Source organism: Leucoraja erinacea, chromosome 8, assembly GCF_028641065.1.
Source record: "Leucoraja erinacea ecotype New England chromosome 8, Leri_hhj_1, whole genome shotgun sequence".
Classification (NCBI taxonomy): Eukaryota; Metazoa; Chordata; class Chondrichthyes; order Rajiformes; family Rajidae; genus Leucoraja; species Leucoraja erinaceus.
The window spans coordinates 42,095,092-42,118,350 of record NC_073384.1 but is presented as its reverse complement, the minus strand read 5'-3'; the positions used below and the strand labels follow the sequence as shown (position 1 = coordinate 42,118,350).

The 23,259-nt window shown below is 42.9% G+C and overlaps 1 protein-coding gene across 1 annotated transcript in view; it reads right to left on the bottom strand.

Annotated features, from left to right (window-relative positions):
* The window catches only part of LOC129699618 (ALK tyrosine kinase receptor-like), a 282,805-nt gene that overhangs the window by 12,772 nt on the left and 246,774 nt on the right, over window positions 1-23,259 (bottom strand). Inside the window, exon 2 of the mRNA XM_055639578.1 lies at window positions 9,265-9,384. Coding sequence (XP_055495553.1) covers window positions 9,265-9,384 — 120 coding nt within the window. The remainder of the gene's footprint in view (window positions 1-9,264; window positions 9,385-23,259) is intronic.

The following is a 23,259-nucleotide window of genomic DNA, read 5'->3' as shown; positions in this document are numbered from 1 at the left end:
ACAGCCCCTTTACTAATCACGAATTTGTCAATTCCCACCTTAAAAATATCCATTGACTTGGCCTCCACAGTTGTCTGTGGCAATGAATTTCACAGATTCATCAACTTCTGACGAGAGAAATTCCTTCTTGCCCCCTTGCTAAAGGTAGGTCCTTTTATTCTAAGGCTATGGCCTCTGGTCCTAGACTCTCCCACTAGTGGACACATCCTCTCCACATTCACTCTATCCTATATGGGCTATGTCCAAAATACATTTCACAGAGCTGTGATGTATAGCTGGGAACCACAGCGATAACATGTAGGTAGGAACTGCAGATGCTGGTTTACTCCGACGATAGACACAAAATGCTGTTGTAACTCAGCAGATCAGGCAGCATCTCTGGAGAAAAGGAATAGGTGACATTTAGGGTTGAGACATGAATTCAGATTGACTTTCAATCTGAAGAAAGGTCTCGACACGAAACATCACCCATCCTTTTTCTCCAGAGATGCTGCCTGACCCACTGAGTTACGACAGCATTTTGTGTTTATCCACAGCGTTAATGTATTGCATTAGAAGCAGTTACTACAGGTCCTGTGGGGCTTTTTGTCACCTCAAAGTGTCTGCCTATGACAAAGGAGACAGTGAAATTGAGCTGTTAACATCCCAAATCTTCTTCCCAGTTTAGACTTTAGAGATAAAGCACTGAAACAGGTCCTTCAGCTCAACAATGCATTTCGTTGTCTCTGTAATGTACACTGACAATGACAATTAAACTTGAATCTGAATCTGAATCTGAACAAGTCCACACCAACCAGTGATCAGCCCATACACTAGCATTGTCCTGCACACTAGGGACAATTTACAATTTTACCGAGGCCAATTAAACTACGAACCTGCACCGCTTTGAAATGTGGGAGAAAACCGGAACACCCGGAGAAAACACATGCAGTCATTGGGGGAATGTACAAACTCCACACAGACAGCACCTGTAGTCAGGATCAAACCCACGTCTCTGGTGCTGTAAGGCAGCAACTCTACCGCTGTGTTACTGTGCTGCCCCAACTATTGACATAACACGAATAGAATCCCCAAACCTCTAGAGAGGGTAAAAGCAACTTCATTCATCAGATCTAAGCGTCTCCTGCATAGACCTCCAAAAACACTGGGAAAAAAAGGCTGGCAAGGATGTGCTGGGCCGAAGAGCCTATTTTTCTGCTGCATGATTCAATGGTTCCTTGACCCTGATGCAGCAAATAGTTTAATTACGGTTCCTCTATTCTCTAGGGCACAATCCTCCTGCTGGACCCAATGCAGTTTGCATATCGGGCCAATAGATCTGTGAATGATGCAGTCAACCTGGACCTGCACTTCATCCTACAGCATCTCGACCGCCAGGGGACATATGCGAGGATCCTGTTTGTTGATTTTAGCTCTGCATTTAACACCATTGTGCCAGAGCTACTACACTCCAAACTTTCCGAGTTGACTGTGCCTGAACCCCTCTGTCGGTGGATCACCAGCTTCCTGAAGCAGCGTGTGAGTCTGGGAAAGCACATATCAGACCCGCAAATGCTCAGCATAGGAGCACCGTAAGGCTGCGTACTGTCTCCTCTCCTCTACTCTATCTACACCAATGACTGCACCCCCACAGACACCTCTGTCAAGCTTCTCAAGTTTGCGGACGACACAACCCTGATTGGACTGATCCAGGATGGGGAGGAATCTGCCTACATACAGGAAGTGTCACAGCTGGCGTCCTGGTGCCATCGCAACAGCCTGGAGCTCAATGGTCTTAAGACAGTGGAATTGATTGTAGACTTTAGGAGAGCTCCCCCTTCCCTCACCCCACTCACCGTCAACAACACCACTGTCACATCTGTGGAGTCTTTTAAGTTCCTGGGAATTATCATCTCCAAGGACCTTAAGTGGGGAGCTACCATCAACTCCACAGTCAAAAAGGCACAACAGAGGATGTATTTCCTACGGCAGCTGAGGAAGCACAATCTGCCACAGGCAATGATGGTCCAATTCTACACGGCCATCGTAGAGTCTGTTCTCACCTTCTCCATTATAGTCTGGTTTAGCTCAGCCACCAAGCACGACACCTGGAGGCTGCAGCGAATCGTCCGTTCAGCAGAGAAAGTTATTGGCTGCAACCTCCCCTCCATTTATAAACTATACACTGCAAGGGCCAGGAAGCGAGCAGGCAAGATCATCTCTGACCCCTCTCACTCTGGCCACAAACTCTTTGAATCACTTCCCTCTGGAAGGCGACTCCGGACTGTCAAAGCTGCCACAGTCAGACATAAAAATCGTTTTTATCCACGAGTAGTTGCTCTACTCAACAGTCAAAAATCTGTAGCGTCCCTTTGATCTGGTATTTTGTTGGTTCACATGCTTGATCAATGGTGTTTTATCATTAATGTTTTATTATTATCAATGTTTAGTGTTTTCTGAGTCATTCGTAACTGTCACTGTATGTCATGTTGTTACTTGTGGGCGGAGCATCAAGGCAAATTCCTTGTATGTGAGTACTTGGCCAATAAACGTACTTACTTACTTACTTACATCGGTGACAACATTTCAAACATAAAGATATAGTAGCACAGATTCATACAGGTTGGAAACAGGCTCATTGGCCCAACATACCAAGTGCCACCTCACCACTGTCATGTACAACTGTAACATAATATCCCAACTTCTGCACTCATTTCCATTCCTCAGCCCACCTGCACAGCTGATCACGATCTCACTGCAATTCGGAATCATTGTCTACGATACCAGCTATTTTAGTGTCATCTGCAACATTTAGCAATCACGCCTTGTCCGTTCCCATCCAAACCATTCATGTAGATGACAAATAGTACCAGCAATGATCCTAGAGGCATACCTCTAGCCACAGGAATCAAGTTCTCAAAATAGGTTCCACCATCATCTTCTGGTTCCTACCATTGACATCATTCTGTATCCAGTTAGTTAGCTCTCCCTGGATCCCATGCGATCTAACCTTCCAAAGCAGCCTTCCAGGTAGAACCTTATCAAAGGCCTAGCTGGTCCATATACACTGCGTCTACAGCTCAGCCCTCATCAACCTTCTTGATTAGTTCTTCAAATGACTCAATCAAATTCATAAGACATGATCTCCAATGCACAAAACTGTGCCGACTATCCCGAATCAAACCATCCCCTTCCAAATGTATGTACAGTATATCATTTCCCTCAGAATCCTCTCCAATTGTTCGGGGACATTTTGAAAGAGACATTAAAGCTCCAGCCCTGCTGGAGCCGGCAGATCCTTTCCCATAGCTGACTTTGCAGGCTGCTATCTCAGCCCCCAATGCCGTGACCTCTGTTGGTCCGGCAGAACGGATAATCCAGAAAGGCTCTGGACCCAAGGGTGCCAGAAAATCAGTGGTCGACCTGTAGTTCTTTTTTAATGTCAATTGCAGACCTGTATCATAAAGGGATCATTATATGACGACTTATGGGTTTGCACTGGTGGAAGAGTTAAGCATGAAACTGCTTATGTCAACGTCAGATTCAGTCATGATTATCCTGCCAGGGTGTCAACAATCACTGTCAATTTTCTTTGTGGGCAATGCCTATTCTTTGAGGAACCTGAGCAAGTGGAACAGTCTCCAACAAGGAAGTCAAGGAGAGATATATATTTAAAAAATGCCTCAGCGAAGCATTCACTGGGCTGTGCGGATCTCAGGGAGCTACTTTGCATGTTGTTGTTAGAGCTGAGGTTTTAGATGCGACATCTTCTTCCAATTGTCAAGTCAAGTCAAGTCAAGTCAAGTTTATTTGTCACATACACATACGAGATGTGCAGTGAAATGAAAGTGGCAATGCTCGCGGACTTTTGTGCGAAAGACAAACAACAAAACAACCAAACAAATTATAAACACAATCATAACACACATATTCTTTTACATAATAAATAATAGAAAGAAAAACGTTCTGTAGAGTTAGTCCCTGGTGAGAAAGGCGTTTACAGTCCGAATTGCCTCTGGGAAGAAACTCCTTCTCAACCTCTCCGTTCTCACTGCATGGCAACGGAGGCGTTTGCCTGACAATAGCGGCTGGAACAGTCCGTTGCAGGGGTGGAAGAGGTCTCTCATGATTTTGTTTGCTCTGGAGTTGCACCTCCTGTTGTATAGTTCCTGCAGGGGGGTGAGTGAAGTTCCCATAGTGCGTTCGGCCGAACGCACTACTCTCTGCATAGCCTTCTTGTCCTTGGCAGAGCAATTCCCGAACCAGATGGTAATGTTCCCGGACAAGATGCTTTCCACCGCCGCTGCGTAGAAGCACTGTAGGATCCTCAGAGACACTCTGAATTTCCTCAATTGCCTGAGGTGGTAAAGACACTGCCTTGCCTTACTCACCAGTGCTGAGGCGTGTGATGACCATGTCATATCCTCAGAGATGTGGACTCCCAGATATTTAAAACAGTTCACCCTATCCACAGGATCCCCATTTATACTCAATGGAGTGTACGTCCTCGGATGATGTGCCCTCCTAAAGTCCATGATCAGCTCCTTCGTTTTTTTGATGTTCAAGAGGAGGCTGTTCTCCTGGCACCAGAGTGCTAGATCAGCCACCTCCTCCCGGTAGGCCTTCTCATCATTGTCTGAGATCAGGCCCACCACCACAGTGTCATCAGCAAACTTAATTATTGAATTGGAGCTGAACCTAGCCACACAGTCATGTGTGTACAGGGAGTACAATAGGGGGCTGAGGACGCAACCCTGGGGCGATCCTGTGCTCAGGGTGAGGGACTTCGATGTATTCCCTCCCATCTTGACTACCTGGGGCCTGGCGGTGAGAAAGTCCAGGACCCAGGCACACAGGGAGGTGTTGAGCCCCAATTCCAGTAGCTTCCTGGCCAGTCTGGTGGGGACTATCGTGTTGAAGGCTGAACTGTAGTCTATGAACAGCATCCTCACGTAGCCTCCCTTTTGGCTGTCCAGATGGGAGAGACCGGTGTGCAAGACCTGAGAGACCGCATCGTCCGTGGACCTGTTCGGACGGTATGCAAACTGCAACGGGTCCATGTTCCGAGGGAGGAAGGCACAGATGTGATTCTTCACCAGCCTCTCAAAGCATTTCATGACTACCGAGGTAAGGGCCACCGGACGGTAGTCATTCATGCAGGTTGGGGAAGCATTTTTTGGTACCGGTACAATGATGGATTTTTTGAAGCAGGCAGGGACCACATTAACATCTCACTTAATGTTCATGCTTGCACACAGGTGCACTGGGATCATTCAGTTCTGAATAGGATGGGCACTGCTATTACTTGCATTACATCAGGGCGGGTCAGGGACAGATTTCAATGGAACAACAATGAGACTGGTTTGCCCATCATGTCAATGGTGTCTCAGTTTAGTGAGCAACACTCTCACTTCCGAATCAGGAGGTTAAGGATCAGGTTGCATGCTGGAGATTTATAACACAAAAATCTAGATTTTGACACTCCAGTAACATTTTGAAGATCGAATACACTGTTAGGGTTTAGCTTAGTTTGTCGTCCCGTGTACCAAGGTACAGTGAAAATCTTTTTTGGTGCATGCAATCCAGTCAGCTGAAAGACTATACATGATTACAATCGAGCCGTCCACATTTTACACATAAGATAAAAGGTATAACATTTAGTGCAAGATAAAGTCTGAAAGTCCAAGTAAAAATAGTCGGAAAGTCTACGATGAGGATGATGGTAGCTCAGACTTGCCCTCCAGTTGTTGGTAGGATGGTTCAATTGCCTGATAACAGCTGGGAAGAAACTGTTCCTAAATCTGGAGGTGTGTGTTTTCACGCTTCTGTACCTTTTGCCTGATAGGAGAGGGAAGAAGAGGGAGTGTCCAGGTTGAGACATGTCCTTGATTATGCTGGTGGCCTTGTCAAGGCAGCGTGAAGTGTAAATGGAGTCAATGGAAGGGAGGTTGGTTTGTTTGTGCTTACACCAAAGTAACTGGATTAACTAAGCGTGTCAGGCAGTATCTCTGGAGAAAAAGGATGGGTGACGTATCGGGTCGGAAGCCTCTCAGTCTTTCTTTCCCTAGGTTGGTTTTAGTGATGGTCTGGGCTGCGTCCGCAAGTAATGGCAACGTCTTCTAGATCCGATTTTAAACTGAGCTCCATCTGCTCTCACTGGAGATTTATCCCAAGTTGTCCAAATCAATATTATATCCTTCCTTCAGCGCTGGAAAGGGAACGTGCTCTCATCACCTGTCTGCTTGCGAAAACGTGTTGTGTGCACAAATCAGCCAGCATTTCCCACTTAACCACAGCAACTAAACTTCAAAGGTGTTACATTGACAGCGAGAGCTACTGTTTGACCTTATCTTTATTCGGCCATGAGACGTGGACATGATTATTTTACTGGGCCACTTCAGACATCAGTATAAAAACAAGCCACAGTGATGAGTCTGGAGTCACAGACTAAGTGAAGGTGGCAAGAGGAAATCATGAAACAGGTCATTTTTAAGAACTGTTCATTACTGATCTTAGTCTTTCATTCCAAATATACATAGCAAGTTGAATTTAAACTTCTCAGCTGCCGTGGTGGGATGTGAGCAAACATCTCCACCCACTGGATATTGATCTATTATCCAATGCACTCTCAGCCTGAGGCCATGAAAAGTGTCAGTTAATGCAAATCAATCTCCTGTTCTTTTCTTTGGTGTCTGAAGAAGGCTCCGACACATAACATCACCTACTTATACTTCAGGGAAGTTCACTGGTCTGTTGAGTTACTCTAGTATTCTATGTCTTTCCTTGGTAAACCAGTTCAGTCCTGTTCAGTTTATTGTCACATGTATTCATTATAGTGAAAAGCTTTTGTTGCGTTTTATCCAGTCAGCAGAAAGACAATAAAGTACATGGTTACAATCAAGCCATCACAGTGTATAGATACATGATGAGGGAATAATGTTTAGTGCAAAGTTGAGCCAGCAAAGTCCGAGCAAGGATATTCCGATGGTCATCAATGAGGTAGATAGTAGTTCAGCACTGCTCTCTGGTTGTGGAAGGATGATTCAGGTGCCCGATAACGGCTGGGAAGAAACTGTTCCCAAATCTGGAGGTGTGTGTTATCACACTTATATACCCTTTGCCTGACGCAATATGGTCCAGGAGAAGTCGTTGGTGATATTGACTCCCAGGAATTTGAAATTTTCAACCATCTCTACTTCAGCGACGTCAAAGCTGGAGTATGTGCACCACTTCACTTCCTGATGTCAATCACTATCTCCTTTGTCTTGCTGACATTGAGAGAAAGGTTGTTGTCTTGACTAAAACAATCCATCCCTATTTATACTGTTCCATCAGGGACTGGATTGTTTTTACTGTTATTATGTGTGAAATGTTTTAAATTTCATGTGCGATGCTCCGGTATTCCCTGGGAAATGTCTTTTCATTTTGCACTGTACAACTGTTGCTTGCAAGATGACAATAAAGGTTGATTGATTGATTGATTGATTGACACCAGGTCACGAGGTTCTCGATCTCCTTCCTGTACTCCGTTTCACCATTATTTGATATCTGGTCCACAATGGTGGTGTGGGCCACAAATTTGAAAATTGAATTAGATTGGTGCACAGTTGTGGGTGTACAAGCAGTAAAGAAGGGGGATGAAAACATATCCTTGCAGAGCACCAGTGTTGAGGATTATGGTGGAGGATGATTTGTCCCTTATCCTCATTGATTGATCTCCAGCATCTGCTGTTCCTTATGTCTACAACCTGCTTCATTTTTAGTCTGAAGAGGCCCCATAGCAGAAGCGTCCCCGTTGTGGGGCTGGAAACTGGAAGTATCCCGAGCTAATTCTGCTACCACTATCATCTATTGCAACAAGTGATGGCTCCCATTGATTGTCGCTGGAAGCTTGTGTCCTTTTCAGGATGGACGATGACAGCGATGTCCACATTTGAAACATGGAAGATGAGCACGAAAGAAGAAGTCTGAAGAAGGGTCCTGACCCGAAATATCACCTATCCTTGTTCTCCAGGAATACAGCCTGACCCGCTGAGTCACTCCAGCATTGTGTCTTTTTTGTTTATAAACCAGCATCTGCAGTTCCTTATTTCTACATCCCTTCTTATCTTTAAAAGTCAGGTGATTTAATTCAACAGGTTATCATCAGCAACGGAAAAGTTTCCCCGATGTTTGGCATGAAAGATTTTACATATTTGCACCATCTACTAACTAGCCTGTCAGAAAGCTTTGCTTTCATGCAAAATTAAATTCTCATTGGCGCTTGAAGTAAATGTATTCTTTCCCCAGCAGTACGTTTTATTGGAGTTTCTGGGTTAGGTCTTTTGCAAGTTTTCAAACCATGTGCTACATTATGTAGATTCCAAAATAGAAATGATGTCAACAAATGGTTGGAGCAGAATATTGCTGTTAACATTCCACAGGAAAAGCAGTTATTGGTGTAGCAGCAATTCTCACAAAGCATGCTGGTGTTAATGTGTTCCATGTACTTCATGCACTACATACATCACACACTACAAGGCTCTTGAAGTGTGTTCAATGCTACTGCACACAATCTTCAACAAGAAAGTTTGATTAGTAAGGGTGTCAGGGGTTGTGGGGAGAAGGCAAGAGAATGGGGTTGAGGGAAAGATAGATCAGCCATGATTGAATGGCAGAGTAGACTTGATGGGCCAAGTGGCCCAATTCTTCTCCTATAACCTGTGAAATTATGAAAGTCTGGCAAACAGAGTATAAATTATACAAGAGTCCAGCATGCCTGTGTCAACCATCAAGCACCCATTTGCACTAAGCCTACAAAAACCTGTGTTTTGCCCATATATCCCTCTAAACTAGTCCTATCCATGTACTTGCGATAGTCCCTACCTCAACTACCTCCTCCAGCAGCTCGATCCATACACGCACCAAACTTTGCGGAAAAAGTTACCCCTCAGATTCCTATAATATCTTTCCCCCTTCACCTTAAACCTCTGACCTCTGGTTCTCCATTCCCCAATTCCTTGCACGAGACTCTGTGTTTCCACCCAATCTATTCCTTTCCTGATTTTATACAGCCATCTTACCCATTGCTCTGAGTCTTAACACAAACTCTTCAACCCCTAACTCTCATTTTTGTTTTTTTAAGTTGAAACTCAGAAATCTTTAATGTTATCTTAAAGTTTTTTAATTAAATATTAAAGGCTTTGCAATACCTCGAAGCACATGTAAACACATTGATTTTGCATGGTAAGCATACTAATTGTTGGACAAGGGTAGCAAGCATCATTTTAATGAAAGACTACTCACCCTGTGGTCTTTGATAGGTAGACAAAGGTGTCTCATCCTTTAGCAGCCAAGTAAAATTCCAGGTAGTTAGGTTATTATTTGCAATCTCCTTGTTTTCTTCAAATTGTGCTACTCCAGATGCTGCAAACAGAAAGAGCTTAAATTGGCATTGTTTTATGAAGTAACACTGGGAAAAAGTGAAAGCATCTCAAATTGTGCACAACAAATCCTATGCTCAATATCTAGTGCTTGCAAACTAGTCAGCAAGGAAACAATGTTATTGACTAACAATGGCTTGTTCGAATCTAAATTCAGTTTGCACTTTCCGATACCACATCCAAGATGGCGTCCCAGCCAGGCCTGACCCCAGAAATGGATCTGCAATCACGCATTACAACCACTCCACTCTTTTAAACCTCTGCTCCAACAACAGCATTTCTTACTTTCACCAAATGTTATTCCCTTTATTCTGTGGATGGCATGACTGTCATCATTTATAATCTTCCCAGACACAACAAAAGCTTTTCACTGCACCTTGGTACAAGTGACAATAAACTAAACTGAAGTTTATCAATATATTGTCTGTGAAATCTAATATTAAACCAGGCATTTCGGGTTTCCTTCATCAAATTGGTAGTGTGTCAAATCCTACGGTTGCAAAGACCCTAGACGCAAGGAACTGCAGATACTGAAGAAGGGTCCCAACCCAAAATGTCACCTCTCCATGTTTTCCAAAGATGCTGCCTGACCTGCTGAGTTACACCAGCTCTTTGATCCTGTCATCTACTGATAACCAGTGCTTTTTATGTGACGATACGCACTGGTACAATGCCAATCGCGTTGCATCAAATGTTATATGTGTACCGACACCTCTATGTCGACAAGGAAAGCATGGTTGATAACCATCAGAGACCCACAGGCTCACTACAAGGTTTCCAGCACTCCAATGTTTCCATGGCTTTGTCTCTGTAGATTTCATGATTTGAAAACCCCTGGAACACCTTTTGCATTTCTTGCCTCCAGTCATCCACCTTGATAAATTTATTTAATGATTCCACAAAACCATTAGCTGAAAGCTTAAATGATTCCCAATCTGTTTGCTGGAATAGTTCACTAAATTTGACTTCTCAAACACGAATCAGGTCAAAGGCGGCTAATGTGTTTACGACTAAAAGAAAGACACTAAGTGCTGGAGTAACTAAGCGGGTCAGGCAGCATCTCTGGAGATATATGCCCGAGTTGCTGCCTGATCCACGTAGTTACTCCAGCACTTAGTGTCTTTTCTCTGGTTAAAAACCAGCATCTGCAGCTCATAGAAACAAACAACTGCAAATGCTGGTTAATACACAAAAGGGCACAAAATGCTGGGCTAACTCAACGGGTCAGGTAGCATCTCTGGAGAACATGGACAGGAGACGTTTTGGGTCGAGACATATCCTTGCGCCTGTGTTTATGACAAAATATTCTTGGTTACATTCTGCATTCTTCAAAGACGCATTCAAATACGTGGTTGGTGCTGTCTTAGCCTACGACTAACCCACACCGAACCACAACAGAAGGAATGGAGATAACAGAGGCTAAATTTGACAGACGGCGTAAAGGAGCCCAGGGATTGAGATGCACGATTAGCCTGTGCTTGTTCAATGTGATGCAGGCAATGTGCCAGGCTTATGCTGATTCTCATTATAATGATGGTGGCATTAAGCCAGCACCAAGTGACTTTAGCAGGAGTCAATGTGTGGAGCTGCAAACTCCAGTTAAAGCTAGTCCGTGTAGTTTAAAGTCAGCCTGCTCCTCCTATGAGGGAGGTACAGTGGTTTTTTGTTTGTTTGTTTTTATGCAGGTGTGGTGGACAGCACCGAGGGATTAGCACTTCTTCATTGGTATTGAGGGTGGTGTGGAGCTGCCTCCCTGACCCACTACTCTCGTCGCGTTTAGGAACATCAATAACATTGTCCATCAGTCAACAGTCAACACAAAAGAGAGGTATTTCACAAGATGGCATATAGTGTGACATTCTGCAAAGCGTTGAGGTGTAAATATATGTCGGAAGGAACTGCAGGTGCTGGTTTAAACCAAAGATAGACCCAAGATGCTGGAGTAACTCAGCGGGACAGGCAGCATCTCTGGAGAGAAGGAATGGGTGACATTTTGGGTCGAGATCCTTCTTTGGACTGATGTCAGGGGAGAGGGAGATACATAGAATGTATGTATCAAGGAAAGTGTAGAATCGATACGCAAGCAACAGCTGTTTCTGCCTTTCTAGTGGGTTCAAGGTGAAAATTCCTATTTTGATAAGGAAGCATTCACAAGTTGCTGTCATGTAGTGGAAAATCTCATATAATCCAGGTTTGGGTCAATATTAGTCATGAGTGTTTTATTGTCATATGACTCAGACAGAACAGTGAAATTCTTACTTGCAACAGCACAAAAGAATATGTAAACATAGTACTCTGTAAACAATATAATAAGCGATAAAGTGCAGTGTATATGCACGCATACATGCATAGACATAAAAACAAACAGACATTAATAGTGCAAAGAAACAAGTCTATGTAGTTCAGAGCTTATTTGTGGGGTAATTTAATAGTCTAATGGTTGTAGGGAATTGCATTAGATGGTTAGGACAGCTAATGAGGGTTGCAATTCAGTTTAGTGTGAATGAGCTCAGCATTCTTTGACGTCAGAAATGCTGTGTGGAAAAATTGCCCTGTTTAATTAAAGCAGTAAATACCAAAAACTGCAGCAGCTCAAATATTGCAGTCGATGCAATGGGTGCAATGTTGCAATTGTTCGGCGACAGAAATCAGTGCAGCATTGGGCCTGGTGCTGCTTAATAATTGTAATCAATATTGCTTTTTAAATTATTGCATTGCAAAAATACAGGGAAATTATTACAATTTATGCTGCTGCTAAATCATTGCCGTCAATACTGTAGGAATCTGCTGCTTTTTAATTAGTGCAGTCAATCAAAACTGCAGAAATTTGTTGCTGTTGAATTAATGCAGTCAATACTGCAGGGATCTGTAGCTGCTTAATTCATGCAGTCAATGCTGCAGGAATCTGCTGCTATTGAATTAATGCAGTCAATGCCGCAAGAATCTGCAGCTGTTTAATTATTGCAGTCAAAATTGCAGGGAGGAATCTGTTGCTCTAATTAATGCAGTCAAAACTGAAAGGAATATACTGCGATATAATTATTGCAGTGAATACTGTAGTAAGTCATTAGATCAATTTTGCAGCTAACAGTATCTTTTTAATTATTGCAATCAATAATGCAACTAACTTGGCTGCAACTCTGCTGCTGTTTAGTTATTGTTACTTGATTATTGTAGTCAATACTGCATGCAATTGTTGCAGCGTTTGAATTACTATGGGCAATACCGCCGAGGGACGGTTCATTTCTTCTTCTTCTTTCCGTAGCTTAGACGGTCCCTGAGGATTGAGGGGGACATAATTCCACTTTGGCTTTGTGGGTTTTTGAGGTGATGGATGTGGCCAATGTGGGAATTGCAGAAGCTTCTGCAATGGGGCAGAAGGTGGTTTGACAGATGGGCTAGTGGGTGGTGTATAGGATGGCGTGATCTTCCCACGACTTATACAGGCCTTCTGTGTGTTCCCGATGCGTGAAATGATGGCTTTCAACATTATCCCCAATTCTCCTCTATTTTGAACAGTCATGGTCCAGAAATACTTAGACGTCAGCTGGGATGTAGTACTTTCATCAAGCTGTCTTTGGGCACAGAGAACAAAAACCATAGAACACTATAGTACAGGAACAGGTCTTTTGGCCCACAATATCTGTGCAGGGTTGGAAGGGGAGGAAAGCAGTGAGAGAGTCTCACTGAGGGGGTGATCGCTGGTCGATGCGGATACAGTGGGCCGAAGGGCCTGGTTCCGCGCTGTATCTCTAAAGTCTAAAGGACTTCCGTCGGGGAGAGGAGGAGAACTTCTTCAAGGTAGGCACACCTTGAGGAGATTTCAGTGGCACAGTCAACATATAGAAATAAGGAACTGTTAATGCCCGTTTACAACATTCAAGATAAAGCAGCCTATTTGACAGGCATCTAACCTACCACCTAAACATTATTTCTCTCCACAGCTGTTTAATCATTGCACTAAATGCTGCTAAAAATCAATTCTGACTAAATTATATGATGGAGAAAATGGTTCTGCTTAATAATTGTAGTCAATGCCCAATCCAATCTGGAGCTGGGTTAGAATAATGGTCAATGTTGCATATAAACCGCTCCAATGCTGAAGTATAATAGCTTTTTAAAATTATTATAATCAGTGTTTTGGTTAATTTGACTGATTCATGAAAAGGCGCAGCAGCCAATAAAAGGAGGGAAAGTTGCAGAACCCTGGGAGGTGGGAGATTATTTTTAATCTTCAAAACATCAAACTTAAACCCTTAAAAGTCACGGAGAGAGTTAGTGAGCAGTCATTTTGAGAGGAGAGAAAGCATTTTTGAAAAATCAGCAGGAGAGTTCAGTGAAAGAGCTGGTTTGGATTGAAAAGAGGGTTTTTTATTCAAGAGAAGGCAGGACACTTAAGAAGCAGGTGTTTGATTGGCTCCGGAAGGGACACAGCTTCAAGTTCACCAATGACTCCACCGTTGATGGACGAATTACAGAAGGTGATGGTATTGAAGTGAGATCGATCGACAGACCAAATGGTGCCAGCGCAACAACCTGGCTGTCTAAAGAGGGGTCTCGATGCGAAACGTCACCTATTCCTTTTCTCCAGATATACTGCCTGACCCGCTGAGTTACTCTAGCATTTTGTGTCTATCTTCGGTTTAAGCCAGCATCTGTAGTCCCATCCTACACAACCTGGCTCTCAATGTCAGTAAAATCAAGGAACTGATTGTGGACTTTGGAAGAGGAAGGATGGGACCCACAAACTGTCTATATCAATTGGATGATGGTGGAGAAGGTCACTAGCTTCAAATTTCTGGGTGTGCATATTTCTGAAGATCTTTCCTGGACCCAAGACACTGATGCAATTGTAAAGAAAGCCCCTCAAAGCGTCGACATCCAGAGAAGATTGTGGAGATTTGGTATGTCAGAGAGGACTCTCTTGGACTTCTAGAGTGTAGAGAGCATATTGACTGGTTGCATAACGGCCTGTTTCAGCAACTTGAATGCCCAGGAGCGAAGAAGACGGCAAACAATGGTGAACACTGCCCAGCCCATCACGGGTTCTGACCTCCCCACCATCAAAGGGATTTACAGGAGTCACTGCCTCAAAAAGGCAGCCAACGTCATCAGAGACCCACACACATCCTGGCCACAAACGGGAAGAAGGTGCTGAACAGCTTCTTCCCTACAGCCATCAGGCAACTAAACAACACAACCTCCAAATAAACTATGAACAATATGGCATTGGTTTTGTCTTTTGCACTACTTGTGTGCCTGTCTGTGCCTGTATGTGTCTGTCTGTGTCTGTGTGTGTCTGTTTTATATATCCACTGAACTTTTTTTTCACATTATATTGTTTACTGCTGCAAGTAAAAATGTCATTGTTCTATCTGGGATATAAGATAATAAAACACTCTTGACTCTTGTCAAATAGAAGAGGGCATAGCCTTAAAGTACTAAGAGCAAGTCTTAAGGGAGATTGCAAAACAATTTATCTTTTAGAGTGGTAGGTGCCTAGAACGAGCTGCTATAGGAAGTAATGGAAGCATATATTTAACATTTAAGAAGCATGTAGACAGGCACAGGAATAGCCAAGGAATAGAGGGATGTAGACCATGTACAGGCAGATGGGATTAGTTTGGATTGCTCGGCACAGACACTGTGGGCTGAAGGGCTTGTTCCTGTGCTGTATCTTTCTATGTTCTAACTCTGTATGGACAGCCTGTTATGATTTACTTGTTGCCGCCTCTTCTGCAGAAAATCTGCACTTTAATTATTGGTGACAAGGCAGTGGCAAATCTGCAGCTGTTAATTTAATTAATAGACGATGCAACAGGAACGATGCGACTATATATTTCTTGCCTTCAATACCATAGGGAAACTGTTGCTTTTAATTATTGCAATCAGTACTGCCGTTTAACTTCATCTGTCGATACTAAAGGGAGAATTGAATGTTTGAAATGAAAGATACAGCAGGGAAACAGACCCTTCGGCACATTGAGTTCCACTGATCACCCATTCACACACTAGTTCTATGTTATCACACTTTCTCATCCACTCACTGCAGACCAGGGGCAATTGACAGAGGCCGATCAATGTAAAATCCATAGGTAGACAAAAATGCTGTAGAAACTCAGTGGGTGAAGCAGCATCTATTGAGCAAAGGGATATGTGATGTTTCATGGCGAGACCCTTCTTCAGACTGATTTTTCCAGCATCTGCAGTTCTTTCTTAAACAATGTAAAACCCATACATCATTGGGATGCGAGAACAAACTGGAGCACCCAGAGAAAACCTACGTAGTCACAGGGAGAGCGTGCAAACTCCACGCAGAACCTGGGTTTCTGCCACTGTGAGGCAGCGGCTATACCAGCTGCGCCACTGTGCCCCCTCTGTAAAAATGCTGCTATTTAATTATTGCAGTTCGCAAATTATCAGCTTTTGCCGTGAGGTTTGCAGTGAATTGAATATCAGAGACAAAAGTTTGTTAAACTTGCAGCAGTTAACTACTTGTATGGTCCATTCCACGACAGTCTTTCTTCACTCACAGCTACCTGGTATGATTCAGGGAGCACACTGTAAACAAACCATGATTTTGGGGATTAGAATAGAATTGAATAGAATCTTTATTCTAAAATTATTTAAAGCTATTCCCTCCTCAAATGGCTTCTTACCACACAAACACATAACAAATGAGCAATGCTACAATCACAGCCGTGCCTTTGCCTGTAGCTAAGCTTTGAAGATAACATTCTGGGCAGTCTGCACCATTCTTAAATGGTTCTACACTAAGCTGCTTGGCTGTCAACATTATACACCTTTACTGTGCACTGCATATCTTGATCATCAGACAGGCCTACTGAGAAGGAAAGCCCAGCAGGTCAGACAGCAGGACGTGTGAAGATACACAACTACGATGAACACAAGGAGCTGCAAAAAAAGGAAGAAGAATGGGGCATAGTCACTCAAATTTTCATCTGCAGCAGCAGGCCTCCCACCCCGGACTTCTCTGAAGCCAACATCTGTCCCATGTTTCCCGAGAGATAACATCATATCAGACTGTTCACCAGACTGATTCCTGGGATGTCAGGACTTTCATATGAAGAAAGACTGGATAGACTCGGCTTGTACTCGTTAGAATTTAGAAGATTGAGGGGGGATCTTATAGAAACTTACAAAATTCTTAAGGGGTTGGACAGGCTAGATGCAGGAAGATTGTTCCCGATGTTGGGGAAGTCCAGAACAAGAGGTCACAGTTTAAGGATAAAAGGGAAATCCTTTAGGATGAGATGAGAAAAACATTTTTCACACAGCGAGTGGTGAATCTCTGGAACTCTCTGCCACAGAAGGTAGTTGAGGCCAGTTTATTGGCTATATTTAAGAGGGAGTTAGATGTGACCCTTGTGGCTAAAGGGATCAGGGGGTATGGAGCGAAGGCAGGTACAGGATACCAAGTTGGATGATCAGCCATGATCATATTGAATGGCGGTGCAGGCTCGAAGGGCCAAATGGCCTACTCCTACACCTATTTTCTATGTTTCTATCAGACCCTGGAAAGTCTTCGCTGAACTGTATAACATCCATGTCTTCCTACACACTCATTCCCAATATCCAATGGGGGGCACGGTGACGCAGCGGTAGAGTTGCTGCCTCGCAGTGCCAGAGACCCAGGTTCGAACCCGACTACAAGTGCTGTCTGTACAGAGTTTGTACGTTCTTCCTGTGACCTCAAGGGTTTCCAACGGGTGCTCCAGTTTCCTCCCACACTCCAAAGACGTATAAGATGGTAATTGGCTTCAGTGAAATTGGAAAAATTGTCCCGAGTATGTTGGGACGACAGATGGCGCAATGGGCTAAGTGTTCGGCTGGCGACCGGAAGGTAGCCGGTTCAAATCCCGCTTGGAGTGCATACTGTCGTTGTGTCCTTGGGGCAAGACACTTCACCCACCTTTGCCTGTGTGTAAATGTAATGTAATTATGTGAAGCACTTTGGGGTCAATGCAAGTTGACTAAAAATGTGCTATATAAATAAGATTATTATTATAGTGTTGGTGTACATGGTGATCACTGGTCGACGCAGATTCGGTGGGCCGGAGGGCCTGTTTCCACGCTGTATCTCTAAAGTATAAAGGCTAAATGCTTTCTTGACAAGCAGTTTGCTCCATTTCCAAACTTCATCAGAAGCCACATTCAAGAACACTCGCAGTCAAGTACAGAGAAAAATTTAGGATCAGGACAATGAAAGTTAAACAAGCTCTGTAATGAAGTCAGAAACACACAATTATCTCCTCTTAATAGTACAGACAATTTAAACACTAGGTGCAAATCGCCACCACTTCACTTCAGCCAAAAATACTCTTGTTAGACTTGTGGTTTGGCGAGACGAGTCAGTTGAGTAAAATAGAATTCTTTATTTGAAACGGCAAACAAAGTGTATAACTCAACCGCACTCTGGGTCAGCCAAATAACATGAAGCTCCTTCTACACGGGTGGAGCTTGACTAACTAACGATCCAAAAACCCGCGAAAGCATACCCACGATCACGTGACGGCGCCAGCCAATAGCGAGGGTTTTGTATTGCCCCAAGCTACCACTAGGTGCCGCTACAGTGGTTTAATTTAAAATTGCAGATAAATTATCAACACTTACAGCACATTTAACATATCAGTCTGTGGAGGTGTAAAACTACGTTGCATCAGAATTAATCTGTAGAGGTATAGACCTATCTCTGTAAAGATTGAATTGCTTTAAATCAGTATCTACCCGTAAAGATGTAGATGTGCCTCATGTTAGTCCACCACCGATTTTCTGGCGCCCTTAGTTCCAGAGTTTTTTGGGATTATCCATGTTGCCAGACCAACAGAGGTCACGGCCTCCGAGAAGAATCCACGGTACCGGAACGGTCCATCTTGACCTAGCCGGGCTGGAGTTCCAGAGCCTTGGCTGCAAGGGGCGGGGTTTTTAAGTGCTCCTTCATAATTTTGTCCAGATTTCTGGAGGTGCGAGACTGCCAGTTGCTGGAAAATCGGTGATGAACCCGAGTCAATTCGGCCCAACTTGCCCACACCCGTCATCATGTCCCAACTACACTACCGACGTTTGGTCCATATCCCTCCAAACCTGTCCTATCCATGTATCAGTCTAAATGTTTCTTAAATGTTGGGATAGTCCCTCCCTCAACTACCTCCTCTGGCAGCTTGTTCCATACACCCACCACCCTTTGTGTGGAAAAAGTTACCCCTTAAAAAATTACCTCTTAAAAATACTTCAAACAATATACATTGAAATCATACTTCCACAAAGTACTAAAACATGATTTTAATGCATCAAATTTCAAAAAGTCCCTACTGTGCCCCTCCCACCACTCAGTCACTCCACCCTCACCGGGTACCCCCAAGGCCAGTGATCAGTGATCGCTCAGCCCCCACCACTTTCAAAAATGCTCCACGGCCCCTGGATCAGACGGAGAGCACTGCCAGATGTGAGCGGGGAACTGAGGCCAGTTGTCCGTGATGTCTGGATCCCAATGTTCAGCGCTTTGTGTTTCGGAGTTGGCTAATGTTATTGATTAGTAATTAGTCTGCTTTGTCATTAGTTGACAAAACCTTAATTTATTAATCCTGAACATCTAGGGGGATGGGATAATTGTAATATTAAAATGACATGCAAGGTGTCAGGCAGTCTGTCACAACATACAGCCCTGATAACCTATTATTTCCTTCAGTTAAATATTGGAAAAGTAGCACTATTATCATTTGCCACTAAACTATTATGTTTGTTTATCACACTGATTATTTCTAACCCCCCCCCCACAAATTCCTTTGACAGGTTGAATAGAAATGTCCCCAATCTCATTGTTTTATTAATTGAACACGTAGATGAACATCCTCAAGGAGTGTAATCAGATGGAAACTTGGAAACTGATTCAGAGTGATGTTTAAGAGCTTATTCAAGAAGGGGCATATTCTCAAGGAGTGATAAAGATACTTGCAGGGGAACGTGTGAGGAGGTTATTGTTTGTCTTTAGTTTTTAGCTTGAACCAGGACATCTGAAGATTCAAGGTTTAATATAGTAATTGTGCTGATACTGACTCCAACCAACCACGTAATGAATATCATCCATTCCGGAGGTTTTATTTTTCAGATGCTATTTAAACTTCACTTGGATTTCAATCACTTCAATGTAAATGTAATTGGGAATGGGGAGCATTGGAACAAAAATTTCCCCTCGGTACATATTTACTGTAATATAATAATGTATGCATGTTGGTAGGTGCAATCAAAACAAAGATCTTTTTATCATTGTACTGTTATGAATACCACATAAAATATTATGTTCTCCCAAGATCACATTAAATAGAATATTATTGCTTAAATATATATTATTATTGGGCTGCATTTTGGAAAAGTCCCAGCTGAGAGGAAGGCAGCAAAATGACTTCAGGACAGTTTGTTAGGAAAATGAAGGAAATAGTAACAGAATACTTATACAGCTGAGTGGGTATAATTTTATGGATGAGAAATGTTGTTCAACCAATTGATGACTTCTTTGACAAAGTAACTAGCATGTTAGATAACAAGGAAGCCAATGGACGTAGCAAATTTTGTTATACAAAATTTGGTCCGTGAAGTGCCCCATAAAAGATTACCGCATTAGACAAGCACCTGTGGACTTGAACGTAATAGGTTAAGTCCAGGGGGTCAAATATGGGGCCTTATGTGTGGGCCATATATATTGTCAATGCAGAGGGGCTAGGACCTAGGCCAAGTGTGCATCCAGAGTCAAGGTCTGGAATAGTACCAGGTGTGCAGTCAAAGCTGGGATAATGGGAGACTTCGGCACTGGGCACCTAAGCAGGTAAGCAGCTATGATCAGGGCAGAATAGGGGGGGCAAGTGTAAGGCTGGACTCAGGGTCAGGAATGAGAGAAGGTATGCACCTGGAGTCAGGGTCAGGAGTAGTACCAGGTGTGCAGTGAGACCCAAGTTGGTCAACATGGGCCAACTGCTTGATTACAATCTGATTTCCATACATGAATACACTAAGATCATTCATGTGCTGCACCTGTTGATCAGAGCCTGGCTCTACTGTGGAATGGAATTAGGAATGTAATTTAGCCTAACCTTATTCATAGCTAATCCAATTTAAAGCATAAATATTGCATACAAGTGTAAGTTAAAAGACTCGTTAGAGTATGTGCCAGATTGCATAATTTCAAGCTGATAAATGCAAAAGCTTTGTACCGTGGGAGAGAGGATACCTGTTTAAACCAGCATCTGCAATTGCTTCATAGACATTCCCCGTCTGCCAGTAATACGATTCACCTCTCTCGATCCACTCTGCATCTCAAATCCCCTCCTCCTAATTCCATCAGTTAAGTTTAGAGATACAGCGCAGAAACAGGCCCTTTAGCCCACCGAGTCTGTGCCGACCAGCAATCAAGGTCCGCGGCTGCAAGAAATGCGGCTAGAATTTTCCCACAATTACTGAACCAAAGCGACATTTCGACAGGTAGCTTAGCAAAGATTTTCTATACATGGCACAATACAATATCATAATTTTTAGACTTTTTAAAAACAGAATGACACAGTGCACTAAATAAATGCAGGGGTTACAGAGAAGATAATTACTAACGTACTGCCATTTAATTTTTGCAGTTAACACTGCAGTGATTTATCAACTGCACAATTATTTCTCTTGATATTTCAAAGAATTCGCTGCTATTGACTGCAAGAACATTACATCGGTTCAATTACTGCAAGCAATAATGCATGGAATCTTGCAGCTGTTTAATTGCTGCAGGCAACACTGCAGGATTATTGCTGCCATTTAATTATGAGAGTTAATAAAATACTGTTTAACTGCTGCACTCAATACCTGAGAGAAACCATTACTCTTTCCTAATGCAGTCAACAATGCAATTGTTCATTTCCAATAGTCAATTCGTCAGGAAAACAGCTATTGTTTAATTATTTCAGTCAATACCGCATGCAAATTTGTGTTGAATACTTCAGGAAAGCTTCTGCTGTCTAATTATTGCAGTCAATGAATTTGCTACTGTTGAATGATTGCAACCAATGTACTGCAGCAAATGTGTTGCTGTTTAATTATTGCAGTCAGCACTGTAGTGAATCAGCTTTCATTTAATTCTCACACTCAGAGCAGCAGGGAATCACTATTGTTGAACATTGCTCTGAATATGCAAAATCTACTGCCTATTAATTGTAGCGTTCTTGTGTAAGCAGTACCCTGATTAATGATCGCCACAAATACTACATGGGCTCTATTGCTGTTTAATCACTGCAGTGAAAGCAGCAGCTTTTAATTATTGCTATCAGTAATGCAGCGCGCTGCCTCTCCTTGTGGATTGCGAGTAATTCTGAAGGAAAATTGCAGCTGTTATATTATTATTGTTAAGAGTGCAGTCAAATGCTGCACCCCAATTCTTGTAAATAATACAGCTGAGAATCTGCAGTTGTTAATTTCTGGCAATGAATACTTCACTGCAGCCAAACTGCAGGAAACTGTTACGGTTCAATGGTTCTTTTGCACCATTGTACAGTGAAATTCTTTTGCACAACCACAAACACACAGTCGCCACTATTTTGGCGCCATTTAAAATAAAATCTGAAGAAGGTCTCAACCCAAAATATCACATATTCCTTTTTTCCAGAAATGCAGCCTGACCCGCTGAGTTACTCCAGAAGGTTGTGTCTATCTTCTGTGTAAACCTGCATCTGCAGTTCCTTCCTAGACAAATTACAAACCCTGCTGTCGTTAATTCTTGCAGTCAATACTGCAGGGATTTATCAACGGTACTCGTGATATTTCAAGGAATCTTCTATTTTATTATTGATTGCAAAACTACAAGAACACTGCAACTGTTCAAATGACTGCAGGCAATAGTGCATGGAATCTTGCTGTTGTTTAATAACTGCAGGCAATACTGCGTGGATACTGCGAGAATTAATACTGCAAAAAACAAACTACTGCTGCACTGTTTCACTTAACACTGGAGGGAAACTGCCGCTGTTTCCTAACACAGTCAACAAGGCAACTGTTATGGTCATAGAGAAATACTGTATGGAAACAGGCCCTTCAGCCCAACGCCCAGATTGATCCAATCTACACTAATGCCACCTGCCTGCTTTTTGGTCCATATTCCTCCAAACCTATGTACCTGTCTAATTGTTTCGTAAACGTTGCAATTGTCCCTGCCACAACTACCTCCTCTGGCAGCTGTTCGATTGCAATGGTCAATACTTCTGAAAACTACTACCTGTATTGTTTAATTATTTCAGTTTATGCCGCATGCAAATTTCTGTTCAATACTGCAGAAAAGCGTCTCCTAATTATTGTAGTTAAAGCTGCAATTAATTTACTACCGTTAAATTGTTGCAGCCAATGTGCTGCAGCAAATGTGTTGCTATTTAATTATCACAGTTAGCACTGTAGTGAATCAGCATTCATTTAATTCTAGCACTCAGTTCAGCAGGGAATCGGCTATTGTTAAACATTACTCTGAATACAGAAAATCTACTGCCTACTAATTGTAGCATTCATGTGGAAGCATTATCCCGTTTAATGATCGCTACAAATACTGCAAGGGCTCTGTTGCTGTTTAGTCACTGCAGTCAAAGCATCAGCTTTTAATTATTGCTATTAGTAATGCAGGATGCTGCCTCTATTTAAGGTTTGTGAGTAATTCTGAAGGAAAATTGCTGCTGTTATATGATGGTTGTTAGGAGTGCAGGCAATCTGAGCATCTGCAGTTGTTTATTTTTTGCAGTGAATACTTAATTGCAGCCAATACTGCAGGAAAACCGCTACTATTTTAATTATCGCAGCCAGTAATGTGCTGATTCTGCTCCTG